Source organism: Sus scrofa, chromosome 7, assembly GCF_000003025.6.
Source record: "Sus scrofa isolate TJ Tabasco breed Duroc chromosome 7, Sscrofa11.1, whole genome shotgun sequence".
NCBI classification, from domain to species: Eukaryota; Metazoa; Chordata; class Mammalia; order Artiodactyla; family Suidae; genus Sus; species Sus scrofa.
In genome coordinates this window covers 80,242,917-80,262,455 of record NC_010449.5, presented here as the reverse complement: position 1 = coordinate 80,262,455, position 19,539 = coordinate 80,242,917, and the positions used below count along the sequence as shown (strand labels likewise).

The 19,539-nt window shown below is 39.5% G+C and overlaps 1 protein-coding gene across 5 annotated transcripts in view; it reads right to left on the bottom strand.

Annotated features, from left to right (window-relative positions):
* The window catches only part of SLC12A6 (solute carrier family 12 member 6), a 101,548-nt gene that overhangs the window by 3,880 nt on the left and 78,129 nt on the right, over positions 1 to 19,539 (bottom strand). For all 5 annotated transcript variants that reach the window (XM_021099330.1, XM_021099329.1, XM_021099331.1 and 2 more), the window contains 17 exons: positions 18,247 to 18,488; positions 15,811 to 16,025; positions 14,872 to 15,030; positions 14,593 to 14,691; positions 14,266 to 14,323; positions 11,661 to 11,835; positions 11,282 to 11,400; positions 10,060 to 10,158; positions 7,356 to 7,475; positions 6,514 to 6,618; positions 5,705 to 5,873; positions 3,743 to 3,938; positions 2,999 to 3,168; positions 1,964 to 2,095; positions 1,275 to 1,382; positions 898 to 1,082; positions 360 to 493 (listed from right to left, as the gene is read on the bottom strand). In XM_021099330.1, coding sequence (XP_020954989.1) covers positions 360 to 493; positions 898 to 1,082; positions 1,275 to 1,382; positions 1,964 to 2,095; positions 2,999 to 3,168; positions 3,743 to 3,938; positions 5,705 to 5,873; positions 6,514 to 6,618; positions 7,356 to 7,475; positions 10,060 to 10,158; positions 11,282 to 11,400; positions 11,661 to 11,835; positions 14,266 to 14,323; positions 14,593 to 14,691; positions 14,872 to 15,030; positions 15,811 to 16,025; positions 18,247 to 18,488 — 2,485 coding nt within the window. The remainder of the gene's footprint in view (positions 1 to 359; positions 494 to 897; positions 1,083 to 1,274; positions 1,383 to 1,963; positions 2,096 to 2,998; positions 3,169 to 3,742; positions 3,939 to 5,704; positions 5,874 to 6,513; positions 6,619 to 7,355; positions 7,476 to 10,059; positions 10,159 to 11,281; positions 11,401 to 11,660; positions 11,836 to 14,265; positions 14,324 to 14,592; positions 14,692 to 14,871; positions 15,031 to 15,810; positions 16,026 to 18,246; positions 18,489 to 19,539) is intronic.

Sequence of the window (19,539 nt, the reverse complement as noted above, 5' to 3'; positions counted from 1 at the left end):
ACCCTTATCTTTTCCCCTCAGTTAGAGGAGGTTCCATTTCAGCTGCTTTCCCCTAACTCCATCCAAAAGAGGCTTTGAAAAGTGGGCAGAGCCTGGAAAGGAGAAAGGATGTGGGTGTTCCATCCCCATACCACCTAAAAGGTCTCTTTAGGGTTCAGAGAGAACATATTAACACCCAACACCCCCAAAGGAGAGTAATCACACTACTTAGTAAGAATCCTTGTCTGAGACTTTTAACAGTTCTCCCTCAGCGAGAGAGGAAGTCACAGACAATGACTTTTACAGTTACTTGTGTCTCATCTAAGACACAGGCTAAGATTTTCCCTACTGGTAGTTCCTACTGCTCTTGGAAAGGATACAGTTTTCATCACCCTCAGGGTTTCGGGGTGGCCCGGGCATATTCAACAACACCAGCTTTGCTTCGTGAGACTTGTTAACTATAACCTCATTGAGCTTCACAGCTGTATGCATCCGCCTCACGTTGGACTGGTCTCTGGAAGGGGAGTATGAGGGGGGAAAAAACAGGTGGTAAAGGAAAAAAAAGAAAACACAAACAAAGAACACAACCAAAAAAACCCTAGGCATATCATCAGTTTTTTAAAAACATGAAATACAGAGCTTTTCTTGCTTTATGAATAATGTAATGAGCAAATGATTGCCTTATAATATTGATATTGTGTGTTTTCTCATTCTATATTTCCTTGTTTCATACCAGGAAAACAGGTATGGACAGGATGGTCAGCTTGTGTACATGCTAACTGGCAGTTGATATGAACAGGCAAACAAGAAAAAGATGGGTGGATCAGGGGTGACATGAACAGATTCTGTGTACCCAGGCAAAGTCATGTCTGTGGCACTAACTATGTAAGTGATAAGCTTGTGAACTGGAGAACTTACGGACGCATGTTAAGCAGGTCCTGGAATCCTTCCATTGACTTGGCCTTCTGCCCCCGGGATGCCATGTACTTGTCTTTCGTCCAAGTCATGTGCACCTTCTCCTGATAGGTTTCTGTCTCATCGTCCTCATCAGAGCCAATGCTGGTCAATCGTAGCATCGAGTTCCGATCTTTCACCAGCTGTGCCTGAGGAAGGCCCAACACAGCTATGACTCTATAACCAATTTTCTCTCATGCTTCATCTTTAATTATTGTGAAATGTGGTTATAGTAGAAGAACTAATAAGGAAGAATCTGTCTCGCTTTGAGAACATACCATCATCCCTTTCAGTGACAGACTTCACAGGGTCAGCGTTAGATTGATGCAGCAAAGTCTCACCTCTCTATCCCGCTCTGTCTTGGACAGTCGCATGTGCCGGAGCATCTGGGACCTCTGCTCCATCATCAAGGTGCGCTCATAAGTATAAGCTGATATGTCACTGTCATGCTGCCGCAGATTATCACGCAGGGTGGGCAATAAGCACAAAGGAGAAAGAACCATACATTTTCATTTTCATTCACTAAACTAAACCAGAGAAAGTATCACAACATTAACCTCGGTTTCAGTTTTTGTTCAGTCACTGAACTACATAAATACAATACTGTAGATTGAATCCAGAAGCCTGGAGTCTTTTCCACAATCTATTACATATGTGTTACTCTGAAACATAAACTCTAGTCTTTTTGTTTTGTTTAATACTGCCAGATTATTAAAAAAAAAAAAAAGCTATGTGTGGTTTTACGAAGAATACATGAATTTAAACTTAATAAAACTTTATCAAGCAGACACGAATCTGGCAGAAAATTAAGTGCTATGTAACCAACAAGACAGCAAAATTAAAAAACAGCACCAAATCCATATCACATACACATTGCACTTATCTATATTAATATATTAGAGTTTTGTTGGAACGAAGGGAATAATCCACATTTGTAGTTGAAGAGACTCCCAAACCTGAAGAGGTTCTAGAAGGACAGGGTGGGACAGGGGAAGGGTAATCTCTCTGATCTTAAACTCAGCTCTCTCACCATCTCTACCACTTCCACCTCTGCCTCAATGCGAAGGTGATAGAGGAAGGTGGCCAGGTCCTTCTTCATCTGAATACTGTTGTCTTCTAGTTGGGCTACTGTGAAGATCCGTATGCTGCATTTTCGCCACACCTGAGAAGGCACCGTATGTACAGGGAAATTAAATACAAGAAGGCAAAAAAGGAATTATTCCTTAAAACAAACGGCATTTTTACCTTGTACAAACTTATATAGTATTAGGGTATTTGTTCCTAAATTCTTTTTTTTTTTTTTTTTTTTTTTTTTTTGGTTTTTAGGGCTGCACTTGCAGCATATGAAGGTTCCCAGGCTAGGGGTCGAATCAGAGCTATAGCCATCGGCCCATGCCACAGCCACAGCAACTTGGGATCCGAGCTACATCTGCGACCTACATCACAGCTCACAGCAACGCCGGATCCCCAACCCACTGAGTAAGGCCAAGGATTGAACCCGCAACCTCATGGTTCCTAGTCGGATTCGTTTCCACTGCGCCATGACGGCAACTCCTGTTCCTAAATTCTTACTTGCTGTATTATTATACTAGGTCAAAAGCTTGACTAGGAAACACCTTTAATACACTTTAAAGGAATTCTTATTTCATAAACAGTAAAACAACTGGCAAAAAGGAAAAGATGGCGCATGATACATTAAGAAGGTGCTGTGTTCAGACAGCACACTGACGACACCGTGCAAACTATAGCATTTACATACTTTAAACTTCTGTAAGATACAGACCCTCTCAGGTTTCCAGTATTTAAGTGATTTTGGTGTTCCCCCGACCCAAGGACATGTTCACTTGTTAATGTTTTTTCCAAGGGCTTATATGGAGCTGTATTATTTTGCTGAATTTCCCTTAGAGATAGGTAGGTACCAACTACAAAGAAACCTGTTTCTCATAAAGGTGAAACTGGGATCATGGGAGAACCAAGAGTAATACCCAACTCTCCTGCTATGGAATAAAAAAGGATCTTCTAGTGAGCCAGGGCCGAAGTTAAGGGAGAAAAGGTGCCAAATGACCTTGTGCTGCTTCAGTAGGAACGGTAATAGCATGAGCATCCCCCCATCATGAACAATCCACCACACGTCAATGTTGCCCTCAGAGAACTGCTCCACGTTGCTGGGAAAAAAGGAGATGTTTTTCGCCACCAGCAGGGCCAGATGGGCAGCAGTTGTCACTCGCACTGTGCCTAGGGAAAAAACAGGATAAGGATGAGCAGAGATGAATCCTTAGGCTTGCCTTGCTTCCTACCATGTCAGGAAAGAAAAGGGTGATGCTCTTCTACAGTTCTTTGAGCAAAGTGTCCCCTTTACATAGGAGGTTATACCAAATCAAGTAACAAAAATCATTATGAAAAATCTGAATAGCTAACAGAATTAGACTGAGAACCATGATTCACATTACTAGGTGTCTTCCGATTACAACATTTCTAAGGGGCAATTCGTGAATTTGGGAGATTTTTGATGCTGAAGAGCAATTCTTCCATTTCCTTTGGGAATGTCCACGTGGGAGGTCACACATGAAAATACGGAAATTTCAGAGATAATTCCCAACATAAGACTTGACAAGATAAACAACTGACGAACATAAGGTAAGGCTGGGGCAGGGGTGAATAAATCAGGTTACTACTATCAGCAGTTACTTAGGTGCCCTAATAAGACTATGCTTCAGCAATGGCATAGCCTCTACTTTAGGAGGCTGGGGGTGGGGTCAGGGCATATCCTCTATTTGGGCCCCAAGACAGTATGAGAAATGTTTTGTACCAATGAAAGTCTTCCAAGCTCGAGCATCTTCACTCTGGCGCCAGCCATTTGGCCATCCCATGACCACTGTGTTGTGCTTCATGCCCCCCAGGCCACAGGACTGGATGAGGTGGGAGATGCCCTCTCTCAGCTTGGCAGCCACCACCAGCTGGCTGAATCCTTTCACCTTCTCTGCCTCCATTAGATGCTTTATGGTCTGAAAAACAGAACCTCAACCCTGAATCACTTCATCCTGGACCTTTTAACTTATTAGTTCTTCTCCATATTATATTCCCCTCCTCTTTCCAACCTCTGTATAAGAGCTTATCTCCTACAGAAAAATTCAAAAAGTTCAATTTCCCCAATGAAACAGTATTATCCTTTGCCTTTTTTACTTCCTAAGTGCTTAGACATATGTAGCTGGTTGTCTACATGCAGACCCTTCCTTTCCCTTTTTTCTGCTTTTCTTTCTAACATACCACACAAATTGTGAACAGGAATCTTCATAAAATGAATATTCAGTATTCTTTCTTCTTCTTCTTTTTTTTTTTTTTTGTCTTTTTGCCATTTCTTGGGCCGCTCCCATAGCATATGGAGGTTCCCAGGCTAGGAACGCCATGATCATGGCAACGCCAGATCCTTAACCCATTGAGCAAGGCCAGGGATCAAACCTGCAACCTCATCATTCCTAGTTGGATTCGTTAACCACTGAGCCATGACAGGAACTCCTCAGTATTCTTTCTTAATTGCCCAGGATGAATGTGAACATGATCTCCCTTCCTTCCTCAGTCCCCGTTTCTTGCACTGACTCATATTACTAGAAATTCAATATGATGAGTCAGTTTCACTTTAGAATTTTCTCAGGTATGTTTTCTTTTCTGTTTCTCCTATTTCCAAATCCCTTTTGTTATTAAAAAGGTGAAGTTCCCGTCATGGCTCAGCAGTTAACAGCTCAGACTGGCAACCATGAGGACACTAGTTTGATCCCTGGCCTTGCTCAGTGGATTAAGGATCTGGTGTTGCCATGAGCTGTGGTGTAGGTCGAAGATGTGGCTCTGATCCTGAGTTGCTGTGGCTGTGGCATAGGCCAGCAGCTACAGCTCTGATTCAATCCCTAGCCTGGGAACTTCCATATACCGCAGGTGCGGCCCTAAAAAAAAAAAAAGAAAAAGTGATTATTGATGATGCCAGTACTTGCTTTACTGTTCTTTTATTTATTCAAGCCAATTTGGAGATAATATTTCATTTACTCTTACTCCACTCTCTTGGTGGAAAGGTGAAGGGAATAATGGTGTGGAAAATGGATATGATTTTCCCAAAGGCACAGATTAAGTCAGTGGTATAGCTAGGCTAATCAGGCTCACTTGATTTCTGATTCTGTGCTTTTTACTTATTTGTAGGATCACTCTGGAATAATGGTTCTTCAGCATTTCTAGTTTTAGGGTTTAAAAGTATTCCAAAATGAAATCTAGTAAAATTTTTGAAATGTAACTGAAATTTCCCCAGGGTTAATTCTATGACTTATAATAAATATTCGAGTGAAAGCTACTTCCTACTTCAGGAAAAACTTTACTATCCCATCAGCAGTAGCAAAGAACCTTGGTCATTAGTTAAGAGGAGGAAAATTTGCTCTATGCTCCTTGCTGTCACGAGATTGAGAGGAACCATCACCATAGTTGAGGGAATGATTTATTCACATGACTCCCCTCAGGCCTGAGTCAATGTCAAGAGCCTATTTGGAAACAGTGCTTAGCCTTGATAATACCATAGTCTAGAAATGCTGTTTCAATGGGAAGAAAGAATAAATTACTATCTTCAGGTTCATCTTATTATTTGGGAGACTATGACTCTTAAATTAACACTAAGAAGGAAACCTCCTAAATCACTCAGGAAGGGGATCAACTTAGAAATCTGAGCTCTTACCACTCAACAACACAAAGCCATAAGCTAAATTCCACTATGTAAATAAGTCTTGACTCTTACCTGCTCAGCAGCTAAAGCTTCACCATAGTTCTCTAGGAAGTTCCCCACAATGACGGAGCCCACAATAGTGAGGCCCTTTCCAGCCTTAAGCTGTGAAGCAAAGGTGAGGAGGCGAGGATGCTTGACGTGGAGGTCTTCATCTAGTTTCAGCAATACAAGCAACTGAGGCCTGTGGAAAGGGTGTGGGGAGGGGTGGCGAGAGAAAACACTTTGTGTCTGGGGACAGAAGAGCAATTCTACCCTTTATTCAGGAGATCTGTGTAAAGAATGTAATCTGACAGAAGGAAGAGATTAGAATGATGCAATTGTACGGTTATTTTGAATTTTCTCAGTATTATCTCAAATTGATCAGTCTTGAGGGAAGAATTAAAAAGGTAGAGGTCTAGAGCATATATTACATGAATAAAAGGATTTCTTTATTTGCCTTTTTGGGGGGGGGGGGCTGTACTCGAGGCATATGTAAGTTCTCAGGCTGGGGGTCGAATTAGAGCTACAGCCGGCAGCCTTTGCCACAGCAAAGCAGGATCCGAGCCTTGTCTGTGACCTACACCATAGCTCATGGCATGGCCGGATCACCAACCCACTGACCAAGGCCAGGGATCGAACCCCAAATCCTCATGGATACTAGTCAGATTCGTTTCTGCTGTGCCACAACAGGAACTCCAAATAAAAGGATTTAGAATCGATCAAAATAAGTTCATTACACGAATTACTTGAGCCCTATGATTTTCTTATCCTGTAATCAATGAAGCACACATTTCTGTGTGTTAACTCTATCAAACATCACTAAACTCTGTTCATGTTTTTACCTCCAGTTTTTAGTATGTGGAGGTCCTTCCTCCAGCCGAAGCAAAGCAAACCGGGCTGCACTGAGGGACAGCCCACGGATTCCATCACCCCATTCTTTCTCAGCTCTGGGAGAAAGAGGAGAAAGGAACAGACAGATTCAAAGTACAGCAAGTACAATTCCCAAAAATAATGTTTACTGTTCCTTTACCTAAAAGTAACATACACACAAGTAGAAGATTAAAACTTGTATTAATTTTTTTGTATGATGCCCTCCGCTAACACAATGACCCACTGTAAGCAGATCAACATTACCCTTCATCAACACCCTACACTGCACAAGAGTTCAGAATAAAGGCTGCAAGGATCATTTGTCCTGCCGTGTAATGTAAAATAGCTATTTGGATTAGGAAATTACTATAGATCCAAAACATAAATTATCTTGAAAATAATGCAGAGAAAGCAAAACTCAATGTAATCTTCTAAATAGGAGTGCTATTTATTCCTAATTTTTGTAAGCTGTTGGTAAATCTTAGTTGTTACAAAGTTATTCAGGACTAATTTCTTTTTAATTTCAAAAATTCCTTGCCTGAAGAGATAAGCAAGAATACTTATATTTGTATTATACTTTAAGCTCATCATTATTATTTCAATACATCCTTTCAGTTATGTTTTCATTAATCCACTCAGACTTTCTCAATAGGCTCCCACTGTGATCAATGGCTAAGAGCTAGGGGTACAAAATTTAGGTACGGATAAATGAAGGTATCTGGATCCCTAATGTAGTTTTCACCAGACTGGCTCTAACAAAACTAGCTAGTTTCAATAGTTTTAGCAGTGATCCAGGTGGTATCCACAGACTCACCCTTGGTACTCAATGTACTTGTAGATCATACCAGCTATTACCATGGCTACGATGGCATAGTACCAGGAAGAAATGAACATCAGAGCCAGGCAGATACTCATTCCCATGAAAGACAGGGCCCTAGGAAATTAAAAACAACAAAAAATACAGAAATTTTTTTCTAAGCAGCTAAAAAAAGAAGTCTATTCTAGAGGTGCTTCTTAAACTGGTGAGAAATTATTATTTAAAAAAATTCCAATAGAAGGAATTCCCTGGTGGCCTAGCAGTTAAGGACTCAGTTTTGTCATGGCTGTGGTTGGGTTTGATATGTGGCCTGGGAATTTCTGCATGCCATGGGAGTGGCCAAAAAAGTTTCCAATATATTGCAGACATAACTTCTGTAAAATCCAATAAAACTGAATTACTATAGAAACTAATATATGCTTGGATGCTATGACAATGTTGAATTTCTATAAAAGTTTCTAGATGCTTTTTCTCAGTTTTTATAGTTGTCTTATCATGGACTGGCAACATAAGCAGATCAGCACTAAGTCCCAAACCATTCTTGGTGCTGATGTTTCCCATTGCTGGAAAAATATATGCATGAAATGATGCTACTGTAGTTATAAGGACAAATTAATACTTACATGGCAAAGCAGGGATAGGACATGTAGTTAGAATTATTAACAATTCTATTATCTTTAAAAGAAAAGTATTTCAGGAGTTCCCATTGTGGCTCAGTGGAAAACAAATCCTACTAGTATCCATGAGGATGCAGGTTCGATCCTTGGCCTCGCTCAGTGGGTTAAGGATCCAGCGTTGCCATGAGCTGTGGTGTAGGTCTCAGACATGGCTCGGATTTGGTGTTGCTATGGCTGTGGTGTAGGCAGGCAGCTACCGCTCTGATTCGACTCCTAGTCTGGGAACTTCCATGTGGCATAGGTGTGGCCCTAAAAAAATAAAAAATAAAGTACTTCATGTGAATATTGCTAAAAAGTTTATGAACATATATTAGCATAACTGCAGAACCCACCGAAAAAAATCTGCCATTAGTTTCCTTACTTTACATAAGGAGCTTGGAAGAAAATAATGAAGACTTCTTTTGATAAAATAAATTAAGTAAACAACCACATTTACTGAAGTTTGTGTACAGAATGAACTTAGTTGTATGACAAATTTCAAAGAACAAATAGAACAGTTGTTAATCTGGAGAATATCAGGATCTAATGAAAATACAGAGTGTAAAGAGAAAGAGAAAAAAAAATAACAAAACCAAAATAGTAACAAGAAAAATTCACGATGAACTCTAAAATAAAGTTAAAACTAGAAAGATGATTATAAGTGTTAAGATCAGTTGAAGATCTAAATTTGTGCCATCACTACCCACCACTGGCAAGTGAAGCTAGAAATGGATCAAGGAAAAAGTCAGCAAAGAGGAATGTAGCAACAGGTACATACAAGACATATTAAGGAACTTCTAGCTCTGACAGACAAGAAATGGAAAGAAAGGGGATGGTAGCTAAAAATGCGATGGCTCCTTCAGGACTGAGAGACTTGAACACAATAGCAGCATCTGTAGGAACATTTCATTAAGAGCTCTGCTATGTCAGGCATTGTGGTAAGCACTTTAGATTGTCTTAAGACAACCCTCTGAGATAAATAATACTATTAGCATCATTTTACAAATGAATAAAATGAAATTTTATGTGGTTAAATGCTTTGTTGAAAGTTACAAAGCCAGTAAATAGTGGAGGTAACACTTGAACTTATGGTCATCTGCTTCCATAGCTCACACTCTTTAACTACTGATTAGAGTCCAAGAATGAAAACTGATGAGAATAAAGATGGAAAATGATGAAGCCCAGTGCTTGGCTAAGAAGAAAATAGCCATTCAGATATGTAAAGGGTAGGTTATTTTAACCTGAAGAACACAGCAACCTGGAAATTTTATCTCATGGTTTTTCGGTTTTGTTTATCTTTTTTCTGGCTGTCCCTCAGCATATGGAAGGTCCTGGGACAGGGACTGAATCCAAGCTGCAGCTGCGACCTACACCAGTGCTGCAGCAATGTAGATCTTTTAACCCACTGAGCTAGGTCAGGGATTGAACCTGCACCTCCACTCCACAGCAACCCCAGCTGCTACACCACAGCAGGAACCCACTACACCACAGTGGGAACTGCTTTATAGTTTTGATCTGTATTTTTAAGTGGGTATTATAAGTTACTATAAAACTATATCTTAAAAAACATAGGAGTTCCCTGGTGGCTGAGCAGGTTAAGAATCTGGTGTTCTAACTGCTGTGGCTAGGGTTCAATCACTGGCCTGGGAACTTCTCCATGCCACAGGTGAGGCCAAAACCCCCCCAAAAAACAAAAACAAATAAACACAGTAGCATGATGGAAATTCATGTGAGTGTTAGAAGTTAAGTCAGAGAGTATGAGAGTTCTCTTGTGGCTCAGTGGGTTAAGGATCTGGCATCGTCATTGCTGTGGCTCTGGTTACAGCTGTGGCATGGGTTTGACTTCTTGCCTGGGAATTTCCATGTACCAAGGGTGTGGCAAAAAAAAAAAAAAAAAAACCAACCCAATACAAGAAAATAAAACAACAAAAAACAGACAGTATGAAGAAAAGAAAACTGTATCAAGAACTCAGAATCTCCTAGTTCTCTAGTTCAATGATGGGTTTTCTCTACAAGTGGAGAAGAAGAAAAAAAAGCAGACTTACCAGTGATAGTAGCGGAACCGGGGCCTCCAGTTGGGTGTTCGAAGTAATGTTTGCAAGGCACACGCCAAGTTTACAAAGAGGTAACACATGAGAAAAAACCTGACAAAATTTAAAAAGAGGAATAATTATTTTTGTTAAAATAATTCAAGGGTTATATTAAATACTAGAGATCTTTGCTGTTTTAAAGCCTTTGTCCTGGCCCATTAGCCTTTAAGATTAAGGAAAGAAACAACCTCCCCACAAACCTGCTCAACCTCTATGAAAGTTTTCTCTCAGTGAAAGAGACAACCCAGCCCTACCCAGTCGTTAGTGAGATAATCCTGGTTTCCTCTTCACTACTCAACCTTGTGCTAAAGTCACTTATCAAGTACTATGGACCCTCCTATGCACAAATCTCTAAACTTTTACCCCTCCTTTCCATCTCTACTTCTATCACCATAGTTCAGGCTCTCATTTCTTCTTTGCTGGATTAAATAAGCTTCTATCTGGCATTTCCAGCTCAATTTTAGCCTCCTCATGAGCTATCTTTTATACAGAATTGATCGTTCTGAAACAGAGTACCATTTGTTCTCAGAGGATTACCCACTACTCTGAGGTGAAAGTTCCACATCCTTTCTGATCTGGCTCCCCGCACTTCTCCACTCTGCTACTCCTCAACATGCGCCTTCTCTCCATCACAGCCACAGTTCCCTTCTCTGGATGAGCTGCACTATTCGTCTCCCAATCCTTCATACACATTCTGGGCCTGGAATTCACGTCTCCCTTTAGAGCTTGTGTGGCACTCAGTGTTTACCACAGTACTCATCACACTATATAGAAAACATTGGTTTCTTTATCTACCATCAGTTCCTAGAGGTTGTGGCTTATTCATCTTATACTTATTCTGAGCATATGACCAGGGCCAGGTAAGTATTAAGTCATCAATAAATCACAGCTGAATGAATAAAAGCTCACAGTAGTAGTAAAAGCTACAACTAATTAATAATGAATCAGAAATAAAGGCGAAGAACTTGTGAAGTTATATAGGTAGAAAGAAACTATGATGATTTATAAAAGGCAGCCTTACATGACACATCTCAGGAATATTTATTATTTAGGTGAAGTTACACTTAACAGAGTGAAGGCTCACTCTGTTACTACTACTGTTACATACCTGATAGAAATCAACATGTGCTACACATCACATAAGCAAGAATAAGTGAAGAGAAGAACTGGTTCTTACATGGAAAGAATCGGGGCCACAAGATCCAGGGAGGCAATAAGAATCCCCAGCTCTGCAATGGCAGCAGTTAGAAGTAAAGCCCAGGTAGGTTCCCCGTTGGCTTTGCTGTGACCAAAAACCTGGACATAGAGAGAAATATCAGGCACAGGAATGTGAGGAGTGTTTGAGTCCATGCTATGGTTTCGGATATCTGAAAGAAAATAGCATTATAACTGTGACAGATTTTACATATCTTTACATCTAAGGATTTAGAGGGTCTTATGCTAAAAACCCACATATTCATATTATATGATCCAGTAATTCCTAAGCTGATGAAGATCGCACTGTTTCTCATAAAACCTGAGATAAAAGGAAGAGGACATAGGAAAGGGTCACTCACCCTCAGAAAGGGTATGATGTTATCCTTGGCTATGGCCTGTAGCAGCCTTGGTGCACCTGTGAGACTCTGAAGTCCAGCCCCACACGTGGAGAAGAAAGAGCCGATAACAATCACCCATGGGGATGGCCAAGATAAGGTACCCACCACCAGATTGCCTTTCACAGCATCCCCAAACCTGGGAGAGAAATCAGAGAGGGCAAATTTAACCCAGAAATAACTTCAGACTTAAAAACAGACATTCATCCATTTTTTTCTTTTTTTTGGCTGTCCCAGGGGCATGCGGAAGTTCCTGGGCCAGGGGTCAAACCCAAGCCACAGCAATGACAATGCCAGATCCCCAGGCCAACAATTTCTATTTATAATTTTTAGAGAATTAAAACTGAGCTAGACATGAATATCAATAAATGCGAAGGTAGGTAGATTTGATCAAAAAGCACCAGTAACCTATATTAAGAAAAAATAACCTGTAGAACCAGAAAATAAGCTTTAAAGCTTTCCCTCTCCAATTATTGAAATGTCTGCTCTTTGCAGAAAAACTGAAAACGTCTAGAAAAATACAGAAAAAAGAAGGGAGGAAATATGTACTCACAACTGCTAACATTTGACATGCTTGCATATTTTAGTCTGTGTTTTTAAAAACACAGATGAGATCACACTGCACCTATACTTCCGTAGTCTTTTAAAACTTATAAGCAATTTCCTATGTCATGAAAAACTACTGAATAAAAAATTTCAGTGACTTCAATAATACTGCACCATAATTTACATTACCTATTCTGCTAACGTTGATTTTCTACTATGAAAATACTGCGATTAACATATTTATGCATAGATCAACATTCACATTTCAGATTTTTTTTCCCTTATGGCAAATACCTAAGAGGGAACAACTACAACAAAAGGGAACAGCATCTTTAAATATTTCAAAATCACTACCAAACTGCTTCCCAAAAAGGTGCTAAATGTGTTCCCACTGGAAGTAAATGAAGGTTCATGTGTTATGGTACATATCTATTTCACACCAGCTCTGAGTATTAAAATTTAAAGTCACTGCTAATTTGATGGGCAAAACATGGCATCTCATTGTTTAATTATTTACAATTTTTAACAAATTTTTAGCAAGTATCTTCACACTCAAAGTAATGTGTGAAAGCCAAATGCATATTTCAATAAACTTTCACAAATCAAACATCCATGTACATACTATCCAGTCAAGAAAGAACACTTCCAGCCAAAATCCTCTCTTACGCCCAGTCCTAATCACCAGCTCTTTTTCCCTCCCCACTATACTTTTTTTTTTTTTTTTTTTTTTTTGGTCTTTTTGCCATTTCTTGGGCTGCTCCCACGGCAGATGGAGGTTCCCAGGCTAGGGGTCGAATCGGAGCTGTAGCTGCCAGCCTACGCCAGAGCCATAGCAACGCTGGATCCGAGCCTCGTCTGCGACCTACACCACAGCTCATGGCAACGCCAGATCCTTAACCCACTGAGCAAGGCCAGGGATCAAACCCACAACCTCATCCTTCCTAGTTGGATTTGTTAACCACTGCGCCACGACGAGAACTCCCTATCCTGACTTCTAATACTGTAGTTTTACCTGTTTTGAAACTTTAAATAAATGAAACACTCATATGTTTTGTTTTCATTTTTATTTCATTTGACATTGTGGAATCCTCCCCCACTCTGTCTTTTTTGGTGCCTAGCTGTGGTTCATTTATTTTCATTGCTGTATTGTCTTCTGTCACATGAATACATAATTTATTCATTCTATTACTGATGGACTTTGGATTATTTCCAGATTTTGCCTATTAAGGACAATTCTGCTGAGATCATTCTTGTGCACACATTTTTTTTTGGGGGGGGGGGATCTTTTTAGGACCACACCTGTGGCATATGGAGGTTCCCAGGCTAGGGGTCGAATCGGAGCTGTAGCTGCCTGCCTACACCACAGTCATAGCAATGCCAGATCCCAGTCGAGTCTGCGACCTACAGCTCACGGGAATGCTGGATCCTTAACCCACTGAGCGAGGTCAGGGATCAAACCCGCATCCTCATGGATACTAGTTGGATTTGTTTCCACTGTGGCACAATGGGAACTCCCTAAAATTTATTTTTTAGCCTTCCGCAGCACACGGATTTCCCAGGCCAGGGATCAAATCTGAGCCACAGCTGTGACTTAAACTGCAGCTGTGGCCATGCCAGATCCTTAAGCCACAGTCCTGGGCCAGGGAGCTAATCTGTATCCCAACACTTCCAAGATGCCACTAATCCCGTTGCACCACCGCAGGAACTCCTTAAAATTTTTTTATTACTCATCTTCCTTTAATTTTAGCTTTTCCCATACCTCTTATTGTAGAGAAAAGTCCTGATTATTCACTCAGATTCACTGCTTTATTGAAGAGCTACATTCATTGCATCTTACATGACAACACACTGGCCCTTATTATATAGTTCCCCTTTGGAGACCCATATACATGTATTTTCTAATTGTTAGTAATGATAACCCTCAGGTTGGGTTTTGAGTTTATAACTGTCTTGGGGTGATATGGGATGATCAGATATAATGGAAGATAGACACAGGATTGTTACAAAAAGATCAACTACTCACTTGTCTCTGAGAACAACACCTTCAATGCATGCACCAAAAAGGACAACATTGCTTAAATCTATGATACTGAGAGTCAAGGAAACTGACATTCATCCTCTAAGATAAACATAAACACTCAGGATATTTCTTCTATCAGTAAAATGAATGGCTAAATTCACTAATCACATAAATTCATTCTTGAGCTTTAGGATGAGGTGGGTAATTATCTGGTGAGCAGTGAGGTGGTAGAAAGCAGGTATCATCATTACCAGGATAAAAATACCGATCACCCTTGTTCTATGGCTGCTCCTCTGACTAAGAGTCAGATTAGAACCATCGAAAGGATACAGACAAAGGAGGTGGTCAGGATGGCAAGGATAGTACCAATGGGAATAGACTTCTGAGCATCTTTCAGGTCTCCAGATCTGTTTGATCCAGCCATGATACCTTTAGGGAAGGAAGAAGAGGACAAGTTAACTGCTTGAGTTCCTGAACACTTTGATATTCATATTAATATAAAAGACGAGAGGCAAATCTGGGAGTCCTGAGAATATAATTTTTTCTCCTAAGAAAAATTACTCTCTGGGTCTGATCGCCTGCAAAATACACAACAGCCCATCTGCTTACCTGTGACAGAGGGAAAGAAGATCCCCACCAGAAGAGTGAAAGAGGTGGTAATGTCCACAAGGACATACTCATGGTTTAAGCTGCCTAAGACATCAGAAGATTTGGCTGAGGGCTTTTCAATGATCTCTCCTTTTGGTAGATAATTACTCCAAAGATTCTCTGCAGTGAAAAAAAAAGGGTATATATGCAATAGCAGTATGGAAAGAACAAAATTATATACTTTTCTAGCCAATAAGATTCTAAATCAGATCTCTCATTTATAAAGTTTTTAAGGGTATGTCTGCTTCTATATGAGCACAGATGTATGCATATACATATCATACAATAAAGCATACATAAAGAAAAACCTAATAATGCCCTTTCTCATCTGGTTCAAATGTAATTGCAGAAAATACTTTGAAACATACAAATGAGGTTAAGTTTACCAATACAAATTAGTAAAAGTTAAGCAGACTGAAGGTGAATAACTTGCAAAGCCTATTTTTTCTAACGCCTTAGTGTGAACTTGCTTACATGTAAGAAAATTTGTAGAACAAACAGTTAAGATAGAAGTCACTTAGGGAAGAATTGCAAAAACTTAGATGAGTTAACGTGGATACGATGACATTAAAATAATTCCATTCCAGTTGCCTCTGTGGGAAAAACACTGGCAATTTTACAATAACATGCAAAATGTTTTAATTATCTTAAGCTAAAAAGTGATTTGCTCAACTCTGGTTTCAAAAGCAGTAAATTTTAGCAGACAACACTGTAAGGGAGTCCTGAAAAAGGATAAATTCACTAACAGAAAAGGAGAAAAATGTTGAATTAAGAGCTATGTGCTAAATTTAAGGAGGGAAGTGGTACCATGGCAATCACGGACAAGGAAAGAGTTCAAGATGGCAAAGCCATTTTCCTTAGAGAAAAATAAAAAATGTGTTCCCAAACCTCCTAACTCACCTGTAATGACACCACTAGCCAATCCAGGGATGCCTTGGATTGAAGTAACATTATTATGAATAAAGTATTCATCACAGGTGGCATTGAAAAAGTGACTTGAGTTACAGAAGAAGCCCCATAGCTTTGATGGTACTGTCATGTTGTTAATTTCCTTAGTCTTTGAGCAAACATCAATGTGTCTTGATGAAAGAGTGCGGTTACCCAGCATGCAGACCCTACATGAAAACAAACAGAGAGAAAGATAAGGGAAGGGGAAAAAAGAATTTTTAAAAAAGAAATTAGGTTAGAAATAGGTTAGTATATAAGTTTGCAAAGGAAAAAAGAAAAAATCTCACCTCTTAAAAGAGTTTTTACTTTCATGGATGGGAAAGGAACTAGCATTAATTGACCAGTGCTGTAAAAGCTATCTTAAATTTTCTGCCAGTTTAATCCTTACAGTGATCTCACAAAATATGTATTAATATTTCTACATTGTAGAAGGAAGAACTGAAGTTTAGGGAGAAAAAGTAGTCTGCTTGAGGTCATATCAGGAGTAGATAGTAGTGATAGAATAATATCAAATATCAAATAGAAGAATTATCTGAAGATGCTATGCTGAATCACCTTCCAGAATGTCTAGGTAATTAACCAACTATTAGGTCTAAAAGAATCCTAGAGTTCTTTTGCTCTTCTTACAAAAAAAGACAAATCCATTCCCTTTTTTTTGGCCTTATGCTTCCTAACAACCACCTTGAAAATGTTATGCTAAAGGTCAAATCTCTGGCTCCTGATTTAAAGGAGACAGCTTGGCCAGAATTAGGTAATCTCTCTATGGCCTAACAGAAAACTGTTTTTGAACTTAAGCCTAGACCCAGTGGGAGTGAGGGTATTTAAGGATAATATAAATACAAACTGCTGGTTTTATTTTTCCTTTAACCCAGAGATCTAAATATGAATAAAGGAATAATACATGTACAGTTAAAATACCTCTCCAGAAGAAAAAAGCAACTTCAGTATTTGTAAAATGAGAGCACACATACACAATAAACCATGTACCCATAACTCGGCTTCAACAACTCTCAACATTTCCCAGTTGTTTTATCACTCCTCTAGGGTTTTTTTTTTTTTTTTGCTTTTTTGGGCCACATTCACGGCATATGGAGATTCCCAGGCTAAAGCTACAGCTGCTGGCCTACACCATGGCAACGCAGGATCCGAGCTGAGTCTGTGACCTAAATACCACAGCTCATGGCAATGCCGGATCCTTAACCTACTGAGCAAGGTCAGGGATAGAACCTGAAACCTCATGGTTCCTAGTCGGATTTGTTTCTGCTGCACCACGATGGGAAATTCTCCTCTAGGTTTTTAAAATTGCTTTGCTGAAATATTTTAAAGAAAACACCACACATCACAAACTTTTGCCCACCAAAAAAGAAGAGAAGCATCAAAGGAGAACTTGAGACAGAAGGGAATTTTCCCAGTTAAGATATAGCCAGAATGTAGCCTTTTATGACTCAAGTGGATCTTCAATTACTTGGCAGCCCCTAGATGAGCAAACTAAAAAGTTCTGGTGGAGTCTGTTATTGACATCATTTAGCATAGTACAAGAAACACTGGACTGGGAATCAGGAAATCACGAGGTTTGTGTTCTTGCTCTGCCATTAATTAACTTTGGGGCAAGTCATTTTATCTCTAAGGACCTGTTTTTCATCTTGAAAAATCTACTTTTACGTAATCAGGTTAAATCAAGGTTGGGAGTGATGAGTCTAATCCTTGGATGACCCCCGGACAATTTGTCAAAGACAATCAGTGTAAGATTACAAACAACTCTCAGGGCCAGCTAGCACCTATGCCACTAATCAAATGGAAAACGGTGAGAGTGTGAGTCATATTTCTGTACTAATCTGTTTCTACTTCAAAAAAATAAAATATACCTTAAGGTACCTTCTCTACTTACAGTAATAGTATAATCTATATTTAGAGAGAGAGAGATGCAAATGACATGACATTCAATTCCCTTTACGACTAAACGTCCATTACTGTACTAACAGCAGAATTAAAAATTTAATTATAAATACTTAGGTAGGTAAGTTTCCTTGACTCTCTTGACTTTTCATTAACAAAAGGAATCTAATATTCAAATACTTTATAAAGGTTACTGGTAATGACTATGCGGTTTGAAAAGCCTTTCATGAATAGTTTAAATATAGATAATTATTGCCAGCAGGTTTTGAAAAAACTACTATCTACATCCAAATGATGACCACAGTTGCCAGTTTTATGCTTGGGACACAAGGAAGAGGTTGGACATGACACAGTTTGCTGGGAGTCTTCTTTCATAAATACTAACTGGGCTTATCCAAGAGGGAAATCTCTGAGAAACTGTGAAAATGACTTGAAATGACCACATCACTGTTGATGACTACCCAATAATGATGGCTAGTCAGAGACACGTACGGGAAGTGTGGCGGGGCAAAGGAAGACTTGATGGCTCCAGCATAGATGGCCAGGATGGACACAATGACACAGGCCAGAAAGAGCGAGGCAAACTTGTTGACGTAGCGCACACCGATGAATACCACCAACACCATGAGGACCAAGAAGGCTGTGCCATAGACCCGCATGTTATTTAGCATGGCTGCTGACTCCTTGAGTGCATCGTCACTATGAAAGATGGCAGCTCGGGGGACAATATATACCTGTTTAGCAAAAGAAGTAGAAAATAAGGTCATTTCAAAGTAATCAACTAAAAAGGTAGCTGTAGTTTGCAGTTTCTTTCATAAGGGAAAGCAAAACTGAGACAGAAATAGACTGGAGACTTAGCCTAATTTCTATTTGGATCTAAAATGCCTACAGAAATGGGATGTCATTGATTTTTTTTTCTTAAGTCTATGTGCTGTTCTAAATACATCTCCGAATGGAAAAAACAAGGATTGTGTTAATAATTTATTCAAAGTGTTATATAAAATAGGGAGGAAGGGATGGATTGGGGATTTGGAATTGGCATATATAACTGTGATAAATGTAATGACTGGCCAAAGGGGACCTGCTGTATAGCACAGGGAACTCTATCCAGTATTCTGTGATAATCCATATGGGAAAAGAATCTGAAAAGAAAACGATGTGTGTATATGTATAACTGAATCACTCTGTTGAATAGCAGAAATTATCACAACATTGTAAATCAACTATACTTCAATAAAACTTTTTATAAAAAGTGTTATACAAAATAATTGTAATGATTACCTTAAGTCCTATTTCTGCTATCATTACTCTAAACCTCTCAGTGAATAACTAAAGAATATTTTATTTCATTGGGATAGACATCAAAAAAGATAAACTTTATTTTACTTTTCCTCCATTAGCCAAGTCTTGCCTCTGAGACTTCATCTTTGGGGTCAAGGTGGTAGGGTGATGCAGAATGAGTAGGCAAGCAAGGGATACCTCCATCTTTCAGACTCATGTTTATAGTTGGTGATCAATAACAGGTTAACAGTCAGTCATCTGATTAATTCCATCTCTTTTTTCTTTTTGGTCTTTTTAGGGCTGCACTAACGGCATAAGGAAGTTCTCTGGCTAGGGGTTGAATCAGAGCTGCAGCTGTCGGCCTACCACACAGCCATGGCAACATGGGATCCGAGCCACATCTACGACCTACACTACAGCTCATGGTAATGCCAGATCTTTAATCCACTGAGTGAGGCCAGGGAACAAACTCATATTTTCATGGATACTAGTCAAGTCCGTTAT